Source organism: Dipodomys merriami, unplaced genomic scaffold (genome assembly GCF_024711535.1).
Source record: "Dipodomys merriami isolate MVZ:Mamm:240054 unplaced genomic scaffold, mDipMer1.0.p SCAF_9, whole genome shotgun sequence".
Taxonomy (NCBI): Eukaryota; Metazoa; Chordata; class Mammalia; order Rodentia; family Heteromyidae; genus Dipodomys; species Dipodomys merriami.
Window position 1 is genome coordinate 62028000 of NW_027206512.1, and position 25736 is coordinate 62053735.

At 46.5% G+C, this 25736-nt stretch overlaps 1 protein-coding gene and 1 long non-coding RNA gene across 4 annotated transcripts in view; one reads left to right on the forward strand and one right to left on the reverse strand.

Moving 5' to 3' along the window:
* The window catches only part of Clnk (cytokine dependent hematopoietic cell linker), a 120654-nt gene extending 110700 nt beyond the window's left edge, over positions 1–9954 (forward strand). The window contains exons 15-18 of the mRNA XM_070013233.1: positions 4359–4492; positions 4972–5049; positions 6509–6664; positions 9705–9954. Coding sequence (XP_069869334.1) covers positions 4359–4492; positions 4972–5049; positions 6509–6664; positions 9705–9851 — 515 coding nt within the window. The 3' untranslated portion in view covers positions 9852–9954. The remainder of the gene's footprint in view (positions 1–4358; positions 4493–4971; positions 5050–6508; positions 6665–9704) is intronic.
* A 1663-nt stretch (positions 9955–11617) lies between these two features.
* Positions 11618–25654, reverse strand: LOC138820884 (uncharacterized). 3 transcript variants are annotated; one of them, XR_011370011.1, is made up of 3 exons: positions 25521–25654; positions 19509–19576; positions 11618–12705 (listed from the first exon to the last, which is right to left on the reverse strand). It is a non-coding gene; the product is annotated as an uncharacterized lncRNA (long non-coding RNA). The 3 variants fall into 3 exon arrangements; XR_011370010.1 differs by lacking the exon at positions 25521–25654 and adding an exon at positions 20408–20568; XR_011370009.1 differs by lacking the exon at positions 25521–25654 and adding an exon at positions 20389–20568.
* Positions 25655–25736: the final 82 nt, after the last annotated feature.

Sequence of the window (25736 nt, forward strand, 5' to 3'; positions counted from 1 at the left end):
AAGGTCTTTAGAGCACATTGGTTCTAAAGCAATTGCCCATGGATGGGCTTTCAAATAGAACAGTGAAGCCTACAGCGCTATAGATACAGATGTTATGGTCTTCATCTCACAAACAAGGAAAGAATTTTGGAAATGATTAATTTTCCTGGATAATTTAGTCATCCTTTAATAAACACATGACTCCATTCCCTGATAAATTAATTCAAGCTAAGCTGTGAGGAGACCAAAGAGATAGCTCTCAAAAGAAAATAAAAGATGTATCTGATATGTTGGAAGAGAGTGCAAAAGTGTCTGGTGTCTACTCCAGAACAGGTTGAATATCATTCTGTAATTTTGACATGAATGATGATTTTTGTTGTTGTTTTGGTTTGAGATTTTGTTAACTAATGTTTTCTTTTTTAAAAAATGGCTTTTTCCTTTATAAAAAATTTTTTTAATGTATGTAAGGCTAAAGCAAAGCCTGCTAACAACTACTAGTGGAACGAAATATTTTATCCTAAGTGACAACGGAAAGGTCTAGACTTGTGTTTCTCTCGTGCTATTAGCCATAGTCACTGGTGGCATTTATCAAATGACCAGCACAGGCCAGGATCAGTGTTAAAACCTTTACGTGGGAATCTTTCAATATTAGCAATCATTGATTTTACACTCCATACCTGTTCTGATTCGGCTGCCCTGTCTCATGTGTCGCCAACCACCTAGCAGAATCCTCTCCTGTTTGCTCAGCACCAAGCTCTTCATGGCTACAAACCACCCTTTTCCAGGTGGGGGTCCTATTGTATAGGGTGGCAAATCCCAACTGCAATGTTTCCTATACAAAGAACTTCTCCAATTTTGCTATTTCTGTTATTTTTAAAGCAAAAGCCATTGATTATTTGAGGTGGGATATACTCATACTTTGAATTTTACTCAGACCACAGTGATCCAATGAGGCTTTCAGAAGAAAGTTTTGGGCAAAGTTCTTCTGAGTGTGTGTGTGTGTGTGTGTGCGTGCGTGCATGCGTGCGTGCGTGCGTGCGTGCGTGCGTGCGTGCGTGCGTGCGTGTGTGTGTGTGTGTGTGTGTATTCGTTTCACTCTCTGAACAGACTCTAAAGGCATAACTGTTTCCAAATGCTCTTTTTCTTTAACTGGGACTTTTTAAATATTAAAGCAAGGCATTCAGTTTGGAAACATAATAAATCAGTTGCCAAAATACCATGAAAAACTCATAATCACTGAATTTTGCCTGAAGTTCAGGCTGGGTGATGGAAGACAGTGAACATGGTGACTTTCCTCTAACATGTGCATTCTTATGTTGAAACCATTGTTGTAGACAGTTAAATAATAAACTATTTTGTACTTCTTCCTATAATTACTCTTTGTTAGAGCCTGGGACTCGAATTTGGCATCTGATACTTTTGCTCATTGGTTGACACTCTACCACAGGAGTCACGCCTCCAAGCCTGCCTCCTACAATTTTATTTTAATAAAAACTTTGAAAGTAACTTTTTTGTGAATTTTATATTGTTAGTATAAAAGTAATGTACAAGCCAGGCACCAGTGGCTCACACTTGTAATCCTAGGTACTAGGGAGGCTGAGATCTAAGGATCTCCATTCAAAGCCAGCCTGAACAGGAAAGTCCATGAGACTCTCATCTCCAATAAACCACCAGAAAACTGGAAGTGGTGCTGTGGCTCAAGAGGTAGAGCGCTCACCTTGAGCTGAAGAGCTAAGGGACAGCACCAGGCCCAGAGTGCAAGCCTCTCTACTGACAAAATAATAATAATAAAAGTAATGTACAGAGGGATCATAGTTGTATAAGGTAATGAGTACATTTCTTCATGGACCATGTCACCACTTCCCTTGCTCTAAAATCATTTTTTCCCATCCATAACAACCCTATAAGTTTTCTATTGGTTACAATTTGCCTGGTCTATAGTCTTCTATTCTTTGACTTGTGATCTTTATGTTCTATTGTATTTTAAGCCTGCAATTAGCACACCACCAGAGTTTTTAGGCCAACCTACATATGACTTTTAAAGGCTAAGGTTGCACCTTTGATATTTATTGTGGTTATTAATAACTCATATCTATTTTTACGTATTTTATATCTCTTAACTGCCTACCTTTTACTGGATTTTTAGGCCAACATATATGTCAGTTTAAGCTAGGGATAACTAATCATAAGACCTTGAGATATAAATAAAATCCTAGACAAAATGATATGTGGAACAGAAGTAATCATTGTGGGACAAATATATAAGCATTAATGATTTAATTCAGCCTTAAAAATAGAACAAAGTTGAAATCCTACTTGGTAGCTTGACAAGAACTTTGAAAGAATGCTAAATGGAGCACCTGCTAATATTTACACACCAATTACCTCAACATTTAGATTTTATCTGAATTGATTCTGCTCCCTGACATCCAAAACCCAGCCCCTCTATAAGATCACTAAGATCAAAAAGGATTCCTCATACCTTTAATATTTTCCCATAGTGTTACCTCTGACTAGGATTTTTTTTGAGAATAAGATGGTCATTATGAGAATTATTTATGTGTATCTAAGTATTGCAGAAAACTGATCACTTAAAATTCAAAATACTTTTATTATACTAAGACAATTTCAGCCAATTTATGACCTGAAAAATATGAGTAAAGCAAAAGGCATCATGCCTAATAAAAGTTTAGTTAATAAGTAATAACGGAAAACTTGGGAAATGGTACAGAATTCAAACCCTTGAAGTATTAAACTCTTAATGGTAACCAACGGAAGACTATTTCTGGAATGTATAGGAACCATTCTTTCAGTATTAACAAATGCATTACTGACCATTTCATCACTGAGACAAATACGTGAGGGCAACTGAAAGGAGGGGAGATTTACTTGGCCCATGGTTTCAGAAGTTTGTAGTCCAAGGTCTCTTCAGGACAAAGATGAGCTCGCACACCATGGTGGGGAGCATGTGATGGGCCAGCAGGAAGCAGAGCACGCAACAGGAAGAGTCTAGACGGAGATTTTCCTTTCAAAGGCCCAGCCTCAGTGACCACTTCCCCCTGCTCCTCCCCATAAACAATAGTTCACTCAACTACGAACTCATCAATGGGTTAACCCATTGATGCATCCTCATGGTACAATCGCCTCTCAGGAGCACCACCTGCTAGGGACCCGGCCTCCTATATATGGGCACTTGGAGGTGACATTTCAAACCCAAATCAGAGCACACGTGTCTGTTAGTCAAATTCTCATCAGTGTGAAAACAGCTTAAATGGAGGAGGTCCTTTGGTTTGCTCTTTCACAGGTGTCAGCCCATGGCTGCTTAACCCTGTCCTTAGAGCCTGTGGCGGGTCAGCATGGCATGAAGATGTGCAGCCTCACTGAAGCCAGGAAGCAAAGAGACTAAGGAAGGGGCTGGCATCTCCACAGCCCCTCCCACTCACCTGACTTCCTCCCACGAGGCTCCGCCTCCTGAAGAGTTCACAGGCTCAGGAGCCAGCCTTGAGCACCTGAGCCTCTGGAAGATAGCTGAGAACCGAACTGTACCAGTGTGGTCTCAGACGGTCATTTAAAACTTACATTTGCCATCTCATCAGGAAAAAAAAAAAAAAAGACAAGCAGGTTGCTATTGTATCACAATGACAGATATGAGCTCCACCAGATTCCAGTTCCTCCTTAGAGAGTCTGAATTCACGATTGGTAAGAAACACTGCCCCCTTGCATCCCAAAAAGTGCTGAGCATGATGTCTTCCTTTTAAATAAAATACCTGCCAAATACCCAAGCCTGAATAAACCACAGCTTGCTGATCATTCTTTCAAATTGGATACAAAGTAACCTCATTTTTTGTTTTTTATTAACTTTATAGTGCATACATTATAATCAAAATAACTGCCTTAATTATGCTTGCTCCATGTAGTTAGTCTGTTTTAACTTATTCTAAAAGATACTAAGTGGCAAGAGCTTGATATGTATACATTGAACAGAGTTCATTCTGGTCAAGAGACTGGATAGAACGAGAAGGAAGAAGGAGTTTGCCAGAGCATTAGAGACAGAAGGAAGACGCTTTGATTTTTCTCCTAGGAGGGAAGGAAATGCAGTATGGACTGGTAGCCAGGGTGAGTAAGAAAGTCAGAATCACATTTTTCCATGATTGCTGTAGGTCTCCTGCTGTGAGCAGGGCCAGGGCCGAGGCTGAAGCCAGAGAACAGTGCACAGAGCGTCGGGCACTGTGAGATGTGTAGACCAAGCCAGGGAGCCAAGCCAGAAGGGAGCAGCAAGGCGCAGGCGCGTGCTCGGGGCAGACAGATGGCGCAGGCGCATGCTCGGGGCAGACAGATGGAAACGCAATCGTATTGAATTGTGACTTTTCTCCTCTCAGATCATCAAGGCAGCATGCGCTCCTGCTCTCTGCAGAGATGCCCATCTCCAGCCACTGATGGCCCTTGTGAAAACATGCTGCCCCATAAAAACACCAGCCAGAGAAAACCTGTCCCCACCATGTTGGATGCAAAGGTAAAGGCAGGCGCTTGTGGGCCACATCCTTCTGGGTGTCACCAGCATTTCATCAGGCTCCATGGTGAAAAGGTGATGGTTGGGGTTGGGGTAGGACATTTTTCCTCTTCCAACTACAAATGACTGGGTTCTAATATTCCCCAAAACATTTTATTACAGGATCTATGATCTTCCTTTCTTTTGTTACCAGATTCTCCACTTTGTGTCATTCTAGATTCTCCAGGTGTTTTTGTGAAACCGCCTCATGGAGAATTAGCCAGGGATGACACCCTGAAGCGCTTTCTCACCCATGTCCACTTAGGTTGAGCATCCAAAGGCCATTTCCTGAGTAGGCACCCCACATTTTCTCAGGTTATGCTGAGGCTCTGTTCCCTGCCCCAGTCGCAGGAGAGAGGGAAAGATGGCAAACAGCCGATAGATGGGCTCTTGCTTCTCTTCCCTGGGATCCTAAGATCTTCTTCATTGAACCTGCACCACAGGAGCTCCAGCACCAAGAATGGTACATTGGAGCATGCAGCCGCCAGGCCGTGGAAGAGGCCCTGATGAAGGAGAGCAAGGTACGGCCTCCACGGGACCCAGCCGCCCGGCGTCACGGGACAGAACAAGCCGTGCAGGCTGCGGCGGTCATTCCAGAATCACCCAGAAATTCTCTGCGCTGGGAAATGCTGTCACTGAAAGGGGGGTTCAAAATGGAGAGTTTCAGATGGAAGACTTGCATGTGCCATGATCAGCCAGGGGACACAAGTTTACCCGGAGTTACTTTATTCATAAATTTTGTTGAGAGGTAAACTCCAGCCCCAGGAAGTAAGAATCAATGTGGAATGGGGGGTAGGGGGCCCCCAATGGATGGTGTTCTCCCACTGCTATCTTCAAGGGTTACTTCCTGCTAATGGAGTGGGGTCTCTGTGTCTCACTTCTTCAGGAAGGAGCAGAGATGATCAACTCTGCAATAGTCAGGATCTGACAGGGTATGCTATAGTAACAAATGCCCTCAGGATCTCCATCATGTAGCATCACTACTTGCTGGGGCTTCATGTTCAAGACAGGTTTGTTTGGGTAAATCCAGGCAGCGGGAGGCGATCTCTGTAAGGTGCTGACCTCTGCGCCCTAGATCATACATCCACACACACTCCACCCAAGTAACGTGATTCCCCTCTGATCGCGTATCAAGTGACAAAATTCACTGTGTCCAAACCCAACTTCAAAGGGAGTAGAGACATCTAAACCTACCATGAAGGCTGGGTACCGGTGGCTCATGGCTATAATCCTAGCTACTCAGGAGGCTGAGATCTAAGGATTGCAGTTCAAAGCGTTCCCCAGCAGGAAAGTCTGTGATACATCTTACCTCCAATAAACCATCATTAAAAAAGCTAGAAGTGGAGCTCTGGCTCAAAGTGGTAGAGCACTAGCCATGGCTCCCTCTTCCCACACACAAGCCCAGGCTAGGAGGAAAGCTTCTCCATCCAGAGCGCCCACCCCCTGTAGACTAAGAACTGAGCACCCAGCAAAAGGGCAACATGTAAACAGGGACAGACATGGAGAAGCACGGCAGTGGGGTGGGGTGGGGGGCGCCCTGGGGAAAGGCTTCCCTGGGCCGGAGAGACAGAGGTACCAAGGCTGAGAGCCCCAGGGCACAGGTGCCCCCAGGAAATGGTGACTGGCTCAGAGTCAGGAGGACAGCACTGATCTGGTCAGTGCATCTGCCCAGAATGCCATGCCTAGTTGAAGATGGGCTGCTGAGGTTGGTAGGATGGTGGGAGGTCTGAAAGAAGAGGAAAACATCACAATCCACCTAGAGTCCTTCTCACAAAGTCATAATTGTCCTCATTTACAGATATTCTATGAAAGTTTACCAGATGAAGCTAGATAAACAACACGTGCATGCACGCACGCGCACACACACACACACATACACACACACATACACACAAACACGCCATTCATACTTAGGCCTCTTCAAAAGTGTGATGCTGAGCTACCTAGAGAAGATAACCAACTGTTCTCCCTTTGCTTCAGGATGGCACTTTCTTGGTTCGAGATTGTTCCACAAAATCCAGGGCAGAGCCCTACGTGTTGGTAGTGTTTCATGGAAACAAAGTGTACAATGTGAAGATCCGCTTCCTGGAGAAGGATCAGAAGTTCGCTCTGGGGACAGGCCTCAGGGGAGACAAGGTGGGTAAGGCCTGATCACTTCCTCTGTCTGGGGGGCACTGGAGCCTTGGCTCCCTAGTGCGACCGCAGGAGGAAAGATGCCTACTGAGAAAGGTGCAGTGGGAGCCTTTCCAGCTCCTAGAATGCACAGAACACTTCCTCTTCCCCCTCTTCCCCTGCCCACTCCCAGTCCACCAGCCTGTGTCTCCATCCTGCTATGCCTATTGGAGAAAATCCATTCTGCAAGAGGTCTCTACACCTGCCTCCTGGGAAAGCCATCCCACATCCCTTCCATGCCCTGTGCTGCATTCCTGCTACAGGCATTTCTGAAGCCCGCTGTGTTCACTGCCCAGGCAATTGTGATCCAAAATGAGGGTGGATTCACCCACAGAGCTCAGTGGAGAGATTCCATCCTCAGTACAGGTCTGCTGGTGAGGAGCCCAGGGAAGGAACAAGCCCATTGGGGTGCTCACCAATAACAATATATTAGCTGGGAAGTGGTAGCTCATACCTATCATCCTAGCTACTCCAGAGGCATAGATCTGAGAATCATGGTTCAAAACCAGGTCAGGAACAGAAGTCCAGGAAATTGTTTTCTCCAAATAACCAGCCAAAAGCCAGAGGTGGAGAGGTGTGGTTCAAATGGTACTGTGTCAGCCAGGTCAGGGCCCTATGAATCCCATAGTAACTGGTTTTCATGATGCGTCAGGGAGTCCTTTCAATAACCAGAAAATAATCCGTCCAAATGGAGGTACCCACGGTGAATTGCTATGGGTAGATTCGCCAAGTCAAGTTTCCTTTAGCCTTCAACATCTTCCAGTACACAGACGTCCTCATTTTCAGAGCTTGCTGTGATTTTTAAGTGTTTGCGCTTCAGCATTCCTTGGACTCAGAGAATCTAGAAAAGACCACAGCAGAACCCTTTCCAGACCTCCCTCCGGCAAAGGCTGTCTCATTTGCTCGCTCACTCGGCCCTTGAAAACATCTGGGAAAGACAGGCTGTGAATCAGGCAGGGAAGCCAGCCTTCCACGAAGCCACAGCTTTCCATCCAGCATGCCCTACTCCGGACTGTGAAGAGAAGCCGCTCAGGGCGCCTGGAATGACATCTAATGGCAGTTCAGATGTCTGCCACTTGCTGACCACCTTGGAGAGAAGGTGCCGCTGAGACAGCCCCCAGATTCATCCTTCAGCGTTCAATGGGTGCCACCAAAGCCCCCACTGTGAGGACAGTTCCTAGTTTCAGAAACTGCATTTTGTGTTCACGTGTACCTTTCTCATCTTTATGTGCCCTAAACCTAGGTGCGCTCCCTATACGTTCAGATGTGTGTGCAAAGCACAGGCATCCTCCTTAACAGGTCAGTGTCATTGGCTAGTGTGATCTACCGACTCCTCCCCAAGGCGGTGCCATGCGATCACCATTGAACAAAGAGTGAAACTGAGGAATTCAGCTCCTATGCCTAATTACTCAGTTATTGGTCACCTACAACTTCCATCCTTGCTTATCATTTTTGCTCGAGACTGACCCTCTACCGTTTGAGCCACACTTTCACTGCTGGCCAAGAAGTCATTTTCTGCTTACACTATGCTAGACTCTGCTCCAGTCTGGAAACACAGAAATAAGGTAGAGTCTCTACCATCTGAGGGATGGTGACTCATCGGTCACTATCTGTACAGGTGCCTGGGCAGACGCTGAGTTTGGCAGAATCCAGGCCCTGGCCGGTAGATGGCATTTGTTTTGAATGCACACACCGCCCAAAGGCCAGCCCAGCACACAAGTGTTCAAGTCATGTTTGTTTGTCTTTCTGCTCAGAGAAGGGAGGAATGCCAATTTACAGACATTTCTGTACTGTGCAAATGCTTATGGGTCCAGTTCTCAAAATTACGAAGTTTAAATATGCTTGATAATTTAAGCTTTGAAGACTGAACAGAGAGGAACATGAACCCATAACTTTCTCACTTCCCAAGAAATCTTTTTTTCTCTTTCTCTCCTGCGCCTCCTTATTTCACACCCAGGTGTACCTGATCAGATTGGTTTGCTTTCCCAGAAAGAAAAAACAAGAAACATTGACCTTAATTTATATATAGAATAAGCATAAAAAATTTTAAGAAAAGGCTGGAAGATCTAATATTAGGGTGACATTTGCAGTCCCTCTTAGGAAAAAAAGAATGCAAGAAAAAAATAAAGGCTTAATTATAATCTTTTGTAACTGTCTCTTGAGGGCGGTATTTCATTAGTGGCCAGCAATAAGAAATGACAGCGTGATTGATTGCATCTGCCTTGCTTCCTAGTCCCTGTTAAAATTATAGCTTCATATAAAATACCATCCAGGTAGTAGATTATTAAAACAATTAATACTGAGTTCATTGATTCAGAACAGCCCTGAGGGAAACAGAAATATGTATAGGAAGCAAATATTTTCCCTATGAAGATTGGTGCCAGGAAAGATTATCTTTTAGCAAAGTGTGTTGGCCAATGTTGTGAAGAGCTCTTGAGTAAAAAGTTTTGCCAAAGATGAAGAACAAGGATGAAGAGAATTCTGTCCTTGGTTTACAACTGGATGTGAAATACTAACCCTTCCTCGAACCTTTGATACTGACAAGCATTTGTGAGAGTGTGTGTGTGTGCGTGTGTGTGTGTGTGTCCTGGAGCTTGAACTCAAGGCCTGGCCACTGTCCCTGAGTGTTTTGTTCCAGGCTAGCTCTCTACCATTTGAGCCACCCCACTACTTCTACCTCTAGCTTTTTGGTGATTAATTGGAGATGAGGCTTTACTGCCCTGGCTGGCTTCAACCTGTGAATCTCAGAGTCTGGAGTAGGGTTACAGGCATGAACCAAGAGCACACAGCTATTTTTATTCTCCCTTATCATCTTTTCAATTTTATCATTCAAGAGCTCGTTTGACACATTACTTTAAAAAATTCACTCCCTGGCCTGCCTACGTAATACAAAAGTTGTGAAGAATTCACTTCTTCCTAAGGAAGAGAGAAGGATCTTAACTACATTCTAACCCACAGGTACCATCTGTGTTAAAAATCATTAATTTTCCTCTCTGTGTTTCAGAAGTTTGACTCTGTGGAAGACATGACTGAATACTACAAGTACTTCCCTATTATGTTAATTGATGGGAAAGATAAAACGGGGGGTCACAGGGAGGAATGCTACCTCACTCAGCCCCTCCCCCTCGGCACACACGTCGCCCCTCGGTAGCCCAGGCCTTGCTTTATCCTCAGGTCAGTAGATTCAAGACTTCTATCAGTTTGCATGTATTTCAGATGACTATTTTCTGTATCTTCAAGAGATGACTTTTATCAGTTTGTACAAAAGAGAATCATTCTGTGATGGAAACTGGAAGCTAAAGTCAAAGAAGTATTTATGACTTCCAAAAATGGAATCCCTGCTCTTCAGGAGGCTGAGATCTGAAGGTCATGATTCCAAGTTGGCCCACACAGAAACACCTCTGAGACTCTTATCTCTCAATTCACCAGTAAAAGACCAGGAGTGAAACTGTGGATGTGTGCTTTGAGTCTTGAGCAAAATAGCCAGGTTGAGAGTAGCCAACCCTGAGTTCAAGCCCCAGTACTAGCACTAAATCAACAAATACCACACTTTGAAAAGCATCTTGTAAACAACAGCAAAGAACTACAAATATGGTCATTACGCTCATGTTACTGATTTATTTCAAAGATTATTTTCTGTATCTTCAAGAGATGCTTTGAAGCAAAGGTTGTGAGAAGTCGCTGCTCAGACAGGGGCAGCTGGCACGGGAGGGATCCGCGTGACCTCACCAATGAACCTGGTCCCCCGAGGACTGAGCTCCCCTCAGATGCGAAGGCTCCTGTACCGACGATGTTTGAGTAATTCCTTATGCTGAAGACATTGGTGAGTGGTGGCTGCCTTTTATTTGCTGTTGTAGAAATGCAAAGGAACGTGAGAATCAAGAGGCCCGGCAAATACCAATCCAACAACAAACCTTGGAAATACTTTGGTGTGACATAGCTATGGGACCACCGGCCAGGCACACTCTGCAGACTGTGACTTTCCACCAGATAGAATCATAGTAAGAAACACAACACATTAAAGCCTATTCGACTTCAAGGTAAGCGTCCATCTGAATGAAAATAAAATGTTCTAAAAACCATGGACTTCTGTTTAAAGGTAGAGAACTGTTCTTTCAGAACACTGTCCACACCATGATACTGTCTCAAAGTGAAGAGGGTTTGATTTTACGTCTAGTATAAGATACAGATGAGGAAATGGAGAGTCGAACAAAGCTATGGAGCGCACTCTGTATAAGAAAGTGAGCAAAGACCAGAACCCAATATCCTGGATCCATATTTGCTTCTGCAGAATTTAATCATTCTCAATCTATATTCCTCTGTCTTTAATAAAGTACAGTCACAGCACTTGCTTGAACTGCATGCGTGTTCAGCAGTAGGCTCTAATGTAGATGTTGGAAATATGGGTGTGAATAACTATGAGAGACAGATGACAAGTGCATATAAGAACTCAATCAATTACTTTCCCGCTCCTCTGAGGTGTTTCCATTTTAATCGTCACTTGTGGGGTAAGGCCAATGCTATTTCAATGGAGCTTCTTTAAGATCACTTTAAGAAAGGCCTGAAGCAGAAAATGTTAAGCTATCCACAACCTATTGCGTAGAAATGGTCCCAGCTCGGCGTGTGTGCATCTTTACTCTATCATGTTTAATCTGTTCTAATTACTATGGAAAATCAAATTTACTCCACTATCCAATACAGCCCATTCTCATTCATGATTGCCTATATTGTATGCACTTGGCTTTATTCTTGGGTATCTATATTTGTCCTTAAAAATGTGAGTTCCAACCATGCTTTTAACATTTTAACCATTTTTAAACATTACAGCTGTGCTAATTTAAATGCCTTAATATTCTTAAAAGCTTTAATATTTAATAAAGTGAACATTAAAAAGAAAATTCAAAACAGCTTAATTTTATTGGTTTATGTTATGGTATACATAAAGTCTTGAAAATCACAGGCTAATTGGCTTTAGGGATACATTTTCTAAAACTATTAATGCTCTAGGATCTCTGTGCTACATTCTAGAACCAATACTCTGCCTGTGCTCAACAAAAAGGCACACTTACAATTGCATCCCAGGCATGGGACTCGTGTGCTGTATTCACACCACAAAAACGGGAGACCAGGGAGCTTGGAGGGCAAATGGATGTTTCTCACCTTGAAGGCAGGGATGTTTCCACAAACATGTGCCAATCTCCAAATTCATCACATTTTCCACATGACATATGTCCAGTGTCTTCAATATCAGCTAGATCTCAATAAAGTTGTTGTTGTTGTTGTTGTTGGTGGTGGTGGTGGTGGTGGTGGTGGTGGTGGTGGTGGTGGTGGTGGTGGTGGTGGTGTGTGTGTGTGTGTGTGTGTGTCCCAATCATGGGGCTTGAACTCAAGGCCTGGTGTTATCCCTGAGTTCTTTTGTTCAAGGCTAGTGCTTTACCACTTCAACCATAGCTCTACTGTAAGCTTTTTGCTGGTTACAGAATACCCCAGCTGGCTTTGAACCACAACCCTCAGGTCTCAGCCACCAGAGCCTGGCTAAAGTTGTATTTTAAAATGAAGCTCTAGGCTGGGTGTCAGTGGCTCGGACCTGTCATCCTAGCTACTCAGGAGGCTGAGATCTGAGGATCAAGGTTCAAAGCCAGCCTGGGCAGGAAAGTCCATGAGACTCTTATCTCCAATTAACCACCAGAAAACCAGAAGTGCTGCTGGGGCTCAAGTGTTAGAGCACTAGCCTTGAGCTGAAGAGCTGAGGGACAGCACCCAGACCCACAGTTCAAGCCCCACGACTGACAAAACAAAATGAAATGAAGGTCCAGATGTTATAAAATCACACAGTGTAGAACAGATTCAGTAATTCCTTCTGTTGTGGCACTGAGGCACTGGTTCGCAGGAACAGACCTTCTTGGAGATGTTCAGGCAGGGACTTGAGGATGCTTCCAGAACGGAGCTGCAGAAGTACAAGTACTTCGTGGTCTGTTCAGGGTGCTGCTGTCTGGAAGGCGAGGCTGTGGAATCAAGCAGTGACCGCTTGTTGAAGAGACAAGCAAAGATGATAGAGACAACATCCGTGGAGAAAGGACAGGTGATTTATTAAGTGGTTTGGGGCAAACTCACTCACCACCTGGGGGCGGGGGAATGCAATTATATCTCTATTACAAATCATATCTGAAAATATGTTCTGCATGAATCAAATAGCTGAAAGCCAAAAGCAAAGTTGAAATGGACTCATGTATTTTCTTCCAATATCTAATAATTTTTCTGACTTTGGGATGAAAACATAAATCATACAGGGAAAGACTGATAGATTCATTATACCCAAACTGACTGTACGTGTTTGTGAAAGTTAGGAAAAGTCAAAAAGGAATTAGACAACCTAATATGGCTAAGCCAAGGATACAAACAAGTAATTCTCATGCAAAAAGAAAACTTGTAGCCTGGTAAGTTCAGACATCTGGGCTTGCTAAAAATCCCAATATCATAACTGGACAGAAAAGGTTGATGGGAAGTAGAGCTGTGGCTCAAAGTGGTAGAGTGCTAGCCTTGAGCAAAAGAGCTCAGGGACAGTGCCCAGGCCATATGTTCAAACCCTGTGACCAACGATAAACAACAACAACCGAATTGATGGTATTAAGTCTTGGAGGAAGTAATTCAACAAGAAACAGATGATTTCCATCACACACAAAAATATCTGTAAGCCTTCAAAAATGACATTAGTATTTGCCCTTAAAGGCAGTAAAAGGAGAGGGAGGGAGAAAGGGAAAGGGAGAGAGAGAGAGAGAGAGAGAGAGAGAGAGACAGACAGACAGACAGACAGACAGACAGACAGACAGACAGACAGACAGACAGACAGACAGACGGAAAGACAGAGACAGACAAAGAGAGACAGGGAGAGACAGAGACAGAGACAAATAGAGACAGAGAGACAGAGACAGAGAGAGACACAGAGATTTCTTTTTCTTTCCTCTCCTTTGCCTTTTTTGCTTTTTGTTTTTGTTGTCGTTTTGTTCTAGGGCTTGAACTCAGGATCTAGGCACTGTCTCTTAGTTTTTTTGCTCAAGATTGGCTCACTACCACTTGAGCTACACCTCTGCTTCTAGCTTTTGATGGTTCACTGAAGAGTCTCATGGACTTTTCTGCCTGGGCTGGCTTTAAACTGAGATCCTCAGGTCTCAGCCTCATGAGTGGCTAAGGTTAGAGGTGTGAGCCACCAATCCCTAGTACAAAAGGAGTTTTTATTATCAACAGTTATTATAAGAATCCATTATAATCAACACAATCCTCCTCTAGGAACCAAAGGTCTACTTGGCCAGGCTATCTGTGGTACTCATTGAAAGAACGGACTGCCAGGAAAAAAAAATTCAAATTGGGCATATAAAATAGAGCTAAAAATGTGAGATACAAGGGTTGGAAAATGGGGATTGAGTGATAGTTTTCTCCCAGATCCTTTAGGACCTATTTTAACACATGAGCAGGAGCCAAGACAACAGAGCAGTCATGCTATAAATACAGACACGTGCCAGTCCTCACAAAGTGCCAGTCCCTCGAACTCGGTCAGACCCACCTAAGCACACGCTCTTCCCTTCCAATCTGTATAATCTGTATTTTTTGCATCTTAAATATGAATTAATATGAATAGCCAAGAGCACAGAAGAGAACTTCCATTGCAAGGCATTAAAGAAAAGCTACAAACCAGAAAGACTTAAAAAAAAAAAGAACTCAAAAGAGAGATACAATGCTGGATATGGAAGAAAGCATCACAGACAAGGACACTGTCCACAGAGGTGAGACGTAGAATCCACATCTGATCAACAGAGGGCCATTCAGATACACAAATACTGGATGAGGGGTGTAGCTCAAGTAGCAGAGCACTTTTCTGGCAAGTATCCTGAAAAAATCCCTTGGTCCTAACAGGGACAATGGTCACCCAACTTCAACACGCCACATGGTGCACCTTATTATGTCTGTTTTATTCCTAGACTCTTCCCTACTTCCTCCTAACATAATAAGGAAGAGAGAGATTGCAGTCTGTGTTGTTTACGAACATGTGTCCAGGTGTCCACAGCAGGGCTTAGACAGCAGGCACTTGACAGATACTCAGTCAATGAATTAATAAACATCAGAGCCTTGCATGCATGAGGCCCTTGGTTGGATTCCTCAACACCATATAAGAAAAAAAAAAGCCAGAAGTGGCGCTGTGGCTCAAGTGGTAGAGCGCTAGCCTTGAGCTGAAGAGCTGAGGGACAGCGCCCAGGCCCAGAGTTCAGGCCTCACGACTGACAAAAAAATAAAAATCAGATCCAGAGACTAATAAAGAGTAAAGTCAGAGAGTCAACATAAGTCACCATACAGAGCTTTGCAGCTGCTGCAAAGGCTCCGACTTTGACTTTGAGTGGGGCAGGAGAGGGGGGTGCAGTACTGGAGAGATTCAAACACAATCACACCATCAGGTTTTCAAGAATCACATGAAAGGGACTGCAATCAGGAAGCCACTGAAATGACCCAAGCAAGTGATGTTGGCCAAGAGACAGCCATGAAAGGAAGGAGCGGCTATCTGTTTCCAGGGTGAGTAGACCTACTAAGAGGAGCTCCCAAAATAGTCAGGATGATGCTGGGAGCCAGTCCCAGAGGAAGAGCTCAGAACCTGCGCTGCCTTGTGCACAATTTGCTGAAAGATTTTTTTTTTAAGTATCTTGGGTAGGGATGAGCACAATGAGCTTCATAGCTTATACTCAATCTATTTGCTCTCAGCAAGCACCCCTGCTGGCTACTCTCTAGCAATACTCAGAACTGCAATCTGCAAGCTGAATGCTAAGTCTATTACTGCACCAATAACTAAGAAGGAAATAGACCCAATTCTGTGTTCCTTACCACTGTCATAGGCTGGGAAAAAATGTATGTCTCATATGGAGAAAAGATTTCAGGAAAAGACTTTTGTAAAACAACAACAACAACAAAACTTTCTGTCTTAGCAAAGTTTTTAAAACATAAAGTCACTGTGACAAAAAAAAATAGTCCTAGGAAATCTCTAAAAGAAAACCAAAGGTGTAATAAAGGTGGTACTGTAAGTCAGCAAGAAAAGAATGGTTTATTTTAAAAATCACTTTTAGAAAAAAAAATGAGTGTCAAAGGTGGTGGGAAAGAAGCCCTTTTCCTCTCACCTCTGCAAAAATAATTTCTGAGACAATTACTTATTGAAATGTAAAACTGCATTAACAGCAATGTGCAAGAAAACCTAAGGGACACAAACTGTATTCATCTGACATTTGTGGCAGTGGTGAGTGTGTGTGTGTGTGTGTGTGTGTGTGTGTGTGTGTGTGTGTGTGTGTAGAGATTTCTTAAGCAAGACAGGAAGCTCAAAGGACTAAGGGAAATGGAGAAATATTTGACTATGTAAATATTTCAAATTCAATGTAACAGACAATAAGCAAAGCCAGAAAACAAAGTATGTTCTGTGGGAAACATTTGAAGCATAAACGTTTACAGCTAGAGTACATACATAGCTCACATAAATCAAAACAATGATAAATAGCCTAATTGAAAAATAGCCAAAGGCTCTGAAACTACTGCAGGACAGAGTAGGAGAGACACTTGAACTAATAGGCACAGGAAGGAACTTCCTGAACAGAGTCCTAGGGTCACAACAAATTGGAGAGAGACTCAACAAATGGGACTACCTTAAAATAAAAAGCTTCTGCACAGCTAAATCTATCGCAACCAAGCTAGAAAGACAACCAACTAATTGGGAAAAAAAATATTTACCAGCAATATATCAGACAAGGGGTTAACATCCTGTATATACAGGGAACTCAAGAAACTAATCCCTCCCAAACCTAACAAACCAATTACTAAATGGGCAAGGGAACTAAGGGACTTCTCAAATGAAGAAATAAAAATGGCAAAGAAACACATGAGGAAATGTTCATCATCCCTGGTGGTGAAGGAAATGCAAATAAAGACAACCCTGAGATACCACCTTACCCCAGTCAGAATGTCCCACATCCACAAATCAGCCAACGACAAATGCTGGAGGGGATGTGGAGAGCGAGGAACGCTATTACACTGCTGGTGGGAATGTACACTCATACAACCACTTTGGAAAGCAGTCTGGAGGGTCCTTAGAAAGCTAAAGATTGACCTCCCTTACGACCCAGTCATACCACTTCTAGGCATCTACCCTGAACAACAGGAACCAATATACAAGGACACGTGCACCTCCATGCTTATTGCAGCACTGTTCACAATAGCTAGGATATGGAAACAACCCAGATGTCCCACCACAGATGAATGGATCCAAAAATTGTGGTATCTATACACAATGGAATATTATGCAGCCATTAGAAATGACAAAATAATGGCATTTGCAGGGAAATGGATGGATCTAGAAGGAATCATGTTGAGCGAGGTAAGCCAAGAGCAAAGAAACAAAGAAATGACAAAATAATGGCATTTGCAGGGAAATGGATGGATCTAGAAGGAATCATGTTGAGCGAGGTAAGCCAAGAGCAAAGAAACAAACGGTACATGGTCTCCCTGATAAGTGGATGCTAAATCCAAAATGTTAGGTGATACGACAAAATTAACAGGACTTAAGAAACAAAGAACTCCCACTCATCTGGTCGAACCACTACTAAATATCCCCATGCTGCTGATCACATGTATGGTGTATAACATGTGAACACCGTTATATGTTATAGACTGTGATAGACAATTTGCTCCAGGAAAGTTAGAATGAACTTGTGACTTTAAATGAGCATCATTATTCCACAATACTGTGAAATTTGGGAAATTATGTAATCACTTAATCACAATTAAAAAAATAAAAAAAGAACCTTGGGGAAGGGAGGGAGGGAAGGGATGGTAGGGGGAAAACAATGGAGGAGGTAACAATGCCCAATAGGAAGTGTACTCAATACCTCACTCATGTAACTGTAACCCTCTGTATAGTATCTTTACAATAAAAAATAAAAAATATAAAAAAAGAAAAATAGCCAAAGGATAAAAGTAATTATGTAATAGAAAAGAAAGTCCTGAGGCTCCGGACACATGAGGGATGTCCAAGCTCAGGATGATCAGAGCCACCCATGAGCTTCAGCTAGTGAACTGTGCTTCTCCAAAGAGTGACAGTAAGAAAAGATCAGAAAACAATTTGGGGATGAGAGGTAGCAAGACAGTAGCTTCCATAAACTTTTTTTTTTTTTTTGTCGGTCGTGGGGCTTGAACTCTGGGCCTGGGAGCTCCCCCTCAGCTCTTCAGCTCAAGGCTAGCACTCTACCACTTGAGCCATAGCATCCCTTCTGGCTTTTTCTGCTTATGTGGTGCTGAGGAATCGAACCCAGGGTCTCATGTATGCAAGGCAAGCACTCTACCACTGAGCCGCCTTCCCAGCCCTCCATAAACTTTTGCTTTGTTTTTGTTTTCCAGTCCTGGGGTTTTGAACTCATGTAGGGCCTGGTCACTGTCCCTGAGCTTTTTTGCTCAAGGCTAGTGCTCTACACTTGAACCACAGCTCCACTTCTGGCTTTTTGGTGGTTAACTGGAGATAAGAGTCTTGCGGGGGCTGGGAAGATGGCTCAGTGGTAGAGCGCTTGCCTTGCATGCATGAGGTCCTGGGTTCGATTCCCCAGCACCACATAAGCAAAAAGAAAAAAGCCGGAAGTGGCGCTGTGGCTCAAGTGGTAGAGTGCTAGCCTTGAGCTGAAGAGCTGAGGGACAGCGCCCAGGCCCAGAGTTCAGGCCCCACAACCGGACCCAAAAAAAAAAAAAAAAAAGAGTCTTGGGGACTTTTCTTCTCAGGCTAGCTTTGTTTGAACTTCAATCCTCAGGTCCCAGACACCTGGCTGGATAGCTGGGGATACAGATGGGAGCCACCTGCACCCGACTCCCCTAAACTTCCTGTAACAACGGGCATTATAGTATCCCTTTGAAAAACCCAGAAGGCCAACATCTTTCATTTGAAACTAGAATTAAAAAAAATACTATCCAATCCTTATAACAAAAATAGCCAAATTAAAATTCACTGACATTGAAGTCTTTATGTAGAAAAACAACTATTCACCTTTAAAAATGAAAGGTAGGTGCTGGTGGCCCACACCCGTAATCCTAGCTACTCAGGAGGCCTGCGGTCTGAGGACCATGGTTCAATGCCAGATGGGACAGGAAAGTCGGTGACACTCTTATCTCTCATTAAGCACCAAAAAGCTAGAAATGGAACTGTGACTCAAGTGGTAGAGTGCTTGCCTGGAGCAAAAACAAAGCTTGGGTGTCTAGGCCCTGAGTCCAAGCCCCAGGACTGACACGTTAATTAAAATCACACATAATGACAAACTATGATGTGTGTCAAGGGCTTTGGCATTTTGTGGAATTAGTAACTAAGATACAGTATCACCTTACTGCTCTTTGCAAAATACTTGAGGGATACATTTGATTATTTCTGATGCAGATCTCGTGACGGTAGCTCCCCAATCTGTTCATGGTCAAATCATCCTTAACGGGAGTTCTGCTGGCCCCACGTCAGGGCATCTCACACAGATTTTGGCGTTTTGCAACCTGAAGATGATGCATATTTTGTTTATTTGTGCACCTGAGAAAGGGCCCTGGCATATGCTTCTGGAAGCTTCCAACCTCTCTTGTCTCAGTCCTGGGGCTTAGAACTCAGGACCTAGGTACAGTCCCTGAGCTTTTTCTTCCTCTCAAGCCCAGTGCTCTACCACTTCTGTTTTGTTTGATGCTTAATTGGATGCAAGGGTGAGGCGTGAGCCACCAGCGCCCGGCTCCCAGAGCTCTTTCCCCTGGTCGGCCACGTCCTTACCTGGCTGGAGATGCACAGGGCTCCTGCGAGCCCTTCGACTGCCCAGCACCGCCACAGCTGCAAATCACCTAGAAAAGTAGAACTTTTAGTCAGTGTTGTGTTGAGTCAATCATGTACCATCCTCACAACAGCTGGAAAAAAATCGTTTCACTGAGGTCAACTCTGCTGGCTTCATGTTCTTCACCGGTGGCTCCATCTTCAGTCAAAGAGCGAGTCCCAACGAAGGTCAACTACAGGGTCTACAGACTCCACTGCAAAGTGGAGACAGCCCTCCATGTTAAAACCCATTACGAATTTCAAGATGGCACCGGCAGTGGTGGGAAGATGAGTTTTAGATCCTTTCTTAAAGGGGGCCCAGGCCCCTGTATGTGTCTCCCACACGGGATCAGCTCTGATCCCAACGGAAATGCCATCACGACATTATCTTCCATGATAAAGGAGAACTCTTCCCAGAAGCTTCTAGAAAGTGTTTCCTCACTGTCCAGAATCATACCTTCAAAGTAAGGAGTTAGACTGTCTGACCTTTGTATTGTTTGGATGAGACGGTAGGGCGGCCGCCATCAGCCTGTGACAGCAAGTGTGCCACATCCAAGGTGGCATCACAGACATGAAGCACTGTACCCCAGAGAGTGGCCAGATAGCTCTGATTGCCCAGCACCAGACTTAATCAAAGACGCCCTCCCCCCCACCCCATGGCAGAAGAGCTAATTCCCTTGGGGAGGGGAGGGGGTTCGATCAATTTGAATGACTATTTTCTGTTTGTTTTGGTCATCATAACATCCATCTCAATTGACACAAAGGCTCTGCAAAATATCTATCATGATTCCCCAAATCCCAGATAGATCCCCTAAATCCTCACAGAGCGAAAGCAAACACTCACAATGTGAGTGAAAATGAACCTTGTCTTCTGAAGGCACCAAGATTGGAGGGTTGAGGGATACTTCTTCCTGCAGCTTTCCAGGTGATTAACAGCACTGGGGTCCTGTACAGAAGCTCAGTCCTCAACACATAGCCGCATTTGGGGGAACACACTGTCAGCACAGTTATTTCCTCAGAGGGAAAAAACCTAGAGAAGCAAGTGTGAGTGAGGGCTGGGCAGGTAGCTCAGTGGTAGAGTGCTTGCCTTGCATGCATGAGGCCCTGGGTTCGATTCCTCAGCACCACATAAGCAGAAAAAACCAGAAGTGGTGCTGTGGTTCAAGTGGTAGAGCGCTCGCCTTGAGCTGAAGAGCTTAGGGACAGCGCCCAGGCCCAGAGTTCAAGCCCCACGACCTACTGAAAAAAAAAAAAAAGAAAGAAAGAAAGCATGAGTGAACAGTTCAGTGCTCATATCTGGACCTGGGTGGGTTTTCAAGCCTGCTTTGATGTACACGCTAGTGACTCCAACCGCAGGTGTTTGAGTGTGTTTTTAATAGCTTGTAACTGTGAGGTCCCCATGCAGTCCCAGGCCTGAGAGCGGAAGAGGGTGACTTGCTTAATGGTGGGAAGACTGAGGGGTGACATTTACTATGAAGAATATGGAGCACCCGGTGGGACAGGCAGAAGCAGGACCACCATGCTGAGGAAGCAGTAAAAAAAAAAAAAAAAAAAACCACCTCTGAGAAGGTGATTTGTGGGGTCAAGAGGAGAAAGAAGCGGGGGGGGGGGGGGGGGGGGGGGGGGGGGTAGGCAGAGGGAACAGAACAGGGCACTTCCCATGGAAGTCTAGTGGTCCGCACTGCAGAAGAGGCCGGCCTGGAACTACAGTCCCCGGGGTGACCTCCTCCGGCAAACTGGAAAGCCAGCAGACCACCTCCTTCCCTTGCCAATGGGGGTGAGAGGCCAGGAGCCAGGGGTCAGACCTGATGCCACCTGCCCCACCGCGGAGACCTGGTGGCCAATGCCCAGGGCTGCCACAACCCCTGTCCTCTTTCTGAGTCGACACAGCCCAGCCACCAGCCACCACACCAAGTCCGACTTACTCCAGCCACATTTCCTTCCCCATGCAGCGTCTGATCAGATTGCTGTGAGATTTTTTTATTTTCCTTAGTGCCAGGGCTGAGGCTTGAACTCGGGGCCCGGGCACTGTCCCTGAGGGTGGTGGTGGTTTGTTCAACACTAGTGCTCTACCCTGGAGCCGCTGCTTCACTTCCAGCTTTACTGATGATTACGTGGAGATGAGTCTCAGCGACTTTCTTGCCTGGCTTTGAACCCTGATCTTAGCCTCCTGAGCAGCAGAGATTACAGGCGAGGAAGACTGTGGAGTCATCCTAGCTATTTATCTTCAGTTAATTAACCTGGATCAGGAGAGCACAGTCGGGGCCAGCACCCCGCAGAGTCCTGGGGCAGCCCGCAGCCCCCAGCCCAGCAGCCTGGCCGGGCCTGGCCGGGCCTAGCCACAGCGAAGCAGCCCTTCCCGTCCGCGTTTTCTAGGCCCCGCCCGCCCGCCCGTCCGCCGCCCGTCCGCCCGCCCGCCAGCGGAGCCTGGTAGAGATCTACACGCCCGCAGAGCCCGGACAGCGACACCACAGGCCGCTGCTGGAACTGCAGTGCGTGGCGCCTCCCCCGCTTCCCGGCGCCTTCCCGGTTCTACGTACCTACCGCGCATGCTCCGTGCTGGGGTCGCGGCTCCCGGCCGGCCGCACCCCGCGCTGCTGCAGACCCTCGGGCTGCAGAGGCAGCTGGGCGGGGCGCGGAGGGCCCGGCGGCGCCGCCCCGTGTGCGAAGGATGCCGGGAAGCGGCCCAGGAGCCCGCGCTGGGTATAGTCTAGGAAAGGCTGCCCTGGTGACCACCTTCCCCTCCCCCCAGCCCCCCAACTCCTCCCCACCCCACCCCCCACCTCGGCTGCAGTTGAGAAAAGCGTGTCAGAGACTGGCAGTGACCAAAAGATGCGCGGTGAGGGCGCGGATCCCTGCGTGCCAGGATTTGAAGAGTGAAGGGCCAGGGCCTGGGCCAGGGCCTCGTGTATGTCATGTGTAGCGACCCTGGGGACGACAGGCCTTTGTTTTTCATTTTTGCCAGTCCTGGGGCTTGAGGCGCTGTCCCTGAGCCTCTCCGTGCTCAAGGCTGGCGCGCTACCACTTGAGCCACAGCACCACTTCTGGCTTTTTCTGAGTAGCTTATTGGAGATAAGTCTCACGGACTTTTCTGCCTGGGCTGGCTTCGAACCGTGATCCTCACATCTCAGCCTCCTGAGTAGCTAGGATTTGCAGGCGTGAGCCACTGACACCAGGCCCCAAACACTTTCTCTTGCGTGGATGAGCAAACGAGGGCTCCAGGAAGTTACTAAGAATTTCTGGAATATTTTTTAAAGTGGTCCTTATGCCAAGACCCAACAGGATGACTTTTTTTTTCTTTTAAACCGGGGCTTGAGCTCAGGGACCTCACGATCACTGAGCTCACTTGCTCAAGACTGCTGCTCGGCCACGTGAGCCAAATCTCCAGCTTAGTTTCTTGCTGGTAACTGAAGATGAGACACTTCCCTAGACTGCTTTCAAACCTCAACGAGGCTTACAGGTGTAAGCTGGCACCCAGCTGGTTTATACATAGTTTCAAAGGATCTGAGATTTACAGTCTGTATCTCTGAGCACTACAGGAAGATCCCAGACCTGGGTACATGAAATCCAGTGAGGGTGTGATCAAGCCTAATAGGAGTGCTAAAAGCCACTAGAAAAAATGAATCAGTGTTGTACAGAAGGCTGTGCCCCATGAGAGGCCAATCCCTTGTAAATGTCTCCTGTCGACCTTCCTCTGGGTCTCAGAGTGCCTGACACAGTTCACATAGTTCATTTTTCATTTGTGTTGTTTCTTTTTTTTCTCGGAGCTTGAACCCAGGGCACGGTCCCTGATCTTTTGTTCTCAAGGTTAGCACTCTACCAGTTGAGCCACATCTCCACATCCAGCTTTTTGATAGTTAATTGGGGATAAGAGTGTCGCAGACTTTCCTGCCCAGGCTGGCACCAAACAGCAATGGTGATCCTCGTATCTCAACCTCCAGAGTAGCTAGGATCCCAGGTGTGAGCCGCCGGTGCCTGGAAGATCAGGTTTTAGTTGTGCAGAGAAGACAACTGCGTTCCTTCTCATGCCCAGCTCCTGACCTCTTCAGGGCAGTTGCACACATGCCTCTCTCTGCTGAGAAAGCTCTTTTTCTCTTCATGTCTTGGAGCTTATCATCAGGGACTAGGGTTTATTTGGCTGGCTTGCTCAGATGGCACTATACCACTTGAACCACACTTCCAGCCTGGATTTTTGCTGGATATTTTGCAGATGGAGTCTTTGGAACTTTTTTTGGGGGGGGGGTTATGGGGCTCGAACTCTGGGCCTGGGCGCTGTCCCTCAGCTCTTCAACTCAAGGTGAGCACAACATCAAGCACCACTTAAGCCACAGCACCACTTCTGGTTTTCTGGTGGTTTCTTGGAAATAAGAGTCTCACGGACTTTCCTGCCTGGGCTGGCTTTGAATCTGGATCTTCAGATCTCAGCCTCCTGAGTATCTAGGATGATAGAGGTGAGCCATCGGTGGCCGGCTATATTTTTCCCAATTCCCAGTCACCCCAGTCATTTCTTGTTTGTCATTTTTGTTTTTTGGCTGTAAACCCCCACGCTTGGCCTCGATCTTGGATGCCAGCTTCTCCTCATGTATCCATCTTCACAAGGTTTCTTTTCATCTCTCCTCTTCTTCCAAAGACACTTGCTGCTTGTTAATTTCATTACATCTGATCCTGAACACTTATTTCCCAGCAAGGCCACATCCACAAGTACCAGGTGACAGGGCTTGGACAGCACCTTCTGGAGAAGGTAATTCCAACCATGGAACACCAAAGGGAGAATTTGGGTAAGTGATGACGAGAATGAAGATGTGAACAGCAGCTGGAAGCCTGGAAGTGGGGGTGAGGGGGTCCATATTGTTGGACAAATCATCCCTCCTTCAAAACCACACTCCAACCTTAATGGTTCCTTCAAGAACCATTTGGATCCCGGCACGGCCCCTTTCTAGCTTGAAACAATGTTTCCAGACTCTCTGCAGACTATGGGATCTAATAGTTGCATTTGGGCTTCTGAGAACTAGACTGTATTTTAGTGCCTTTTAGTATGTTGGAGACTGTGGCAGCTAGCTACACCTGCTTTCCTAAACGTAGACAGTCACCTGGAAGCGAAGGCCTACGATTTCGTTCGCTGTTTTGCGGATACCAGGGTGTGAACTCAGGACCTCGGGCTTTCTCGGCCTCTTGAGCCAGTTTTTGTTGGTTATGGTGGGGATGGCGTGGCTCACGCTTTTCTGCCTGGTTTGGCTTCACACTCCAGGCCTTTGGCTCTCAGCTCCCTAAGGTACTTAGGATTGTGGGTCTGAGCCCCCAACACCTGACTTGAGGAAGGCCCTGCGGCGGACTGACCTTACAGGAGACGCCGAGGTTGGGGTGGAGGGCCAGGCTTGCAGCTCCTACCCCGATCCCCTCCTGCACCCGCTCCAGCTCGGATGGCGGGGAACTTTTAGACCACGCTCGGCTCGTTTTCTACCAGCGCTGCGCTTCGCCACGCACCAACGGGGTCAGAGCTTCGGGACGTTCACAGACTCCTGACTCAGTTTCCCTCAGGCACAAGGCCCCCAGGCTAGACCCCGGCCGGCCCCACGCTGGTGGGAGGAGGGGGCTTGGAACTCTCCACACCTCTACTTTTCCTACTCGCTTCCCTCACCTCGGGCAGACAGAGCTCAAGGTTCCCCCATCTGGAGGTCCGCACGGACATGCCCTGCCCAGCTCCGATCTTTCTAGAACACCACCACCAGAAGAGGGTGAGGCGTTCCCGGAGGTCGGTGGCTGGCCTGGGCCCTGCGCCCCGGGCTAGCACCCTGCCGACGGTGCCCCCAAAACGGAGCTGGGGAGGGGGGCACTGCCCGGCCGCACACGCCCCGGGGGGCGGCTCGGACCCCACCGGGGAAACCAAAGACCAGGCCCAAGGTCTCGACAGGAGATTCGAACTCAGGGCCAGCTCCGGCGAGGAGGGGGCATTCGAGGGTCCGGGCTTCCACTCACCGCGGCAGGGCGTGCGGGCGCCCGTGCGGGAGCCGGGGCGGGGCGGCGGGGGGCAGGACGAGTTCTCAGTTTGCAGACGGGCCGTCCGGGCTCTCGGCTGTGGGCGCCGCGCGCCGGGTCCCCGCGCTCGGCCCGGCGGGCGCCCAGCGCGGAGCAGGCGCAGCCGCAGGGCCCCCGGGCGCCGGCGGGGCCGCTGCAGCCGCGCGGCAGTGCGCA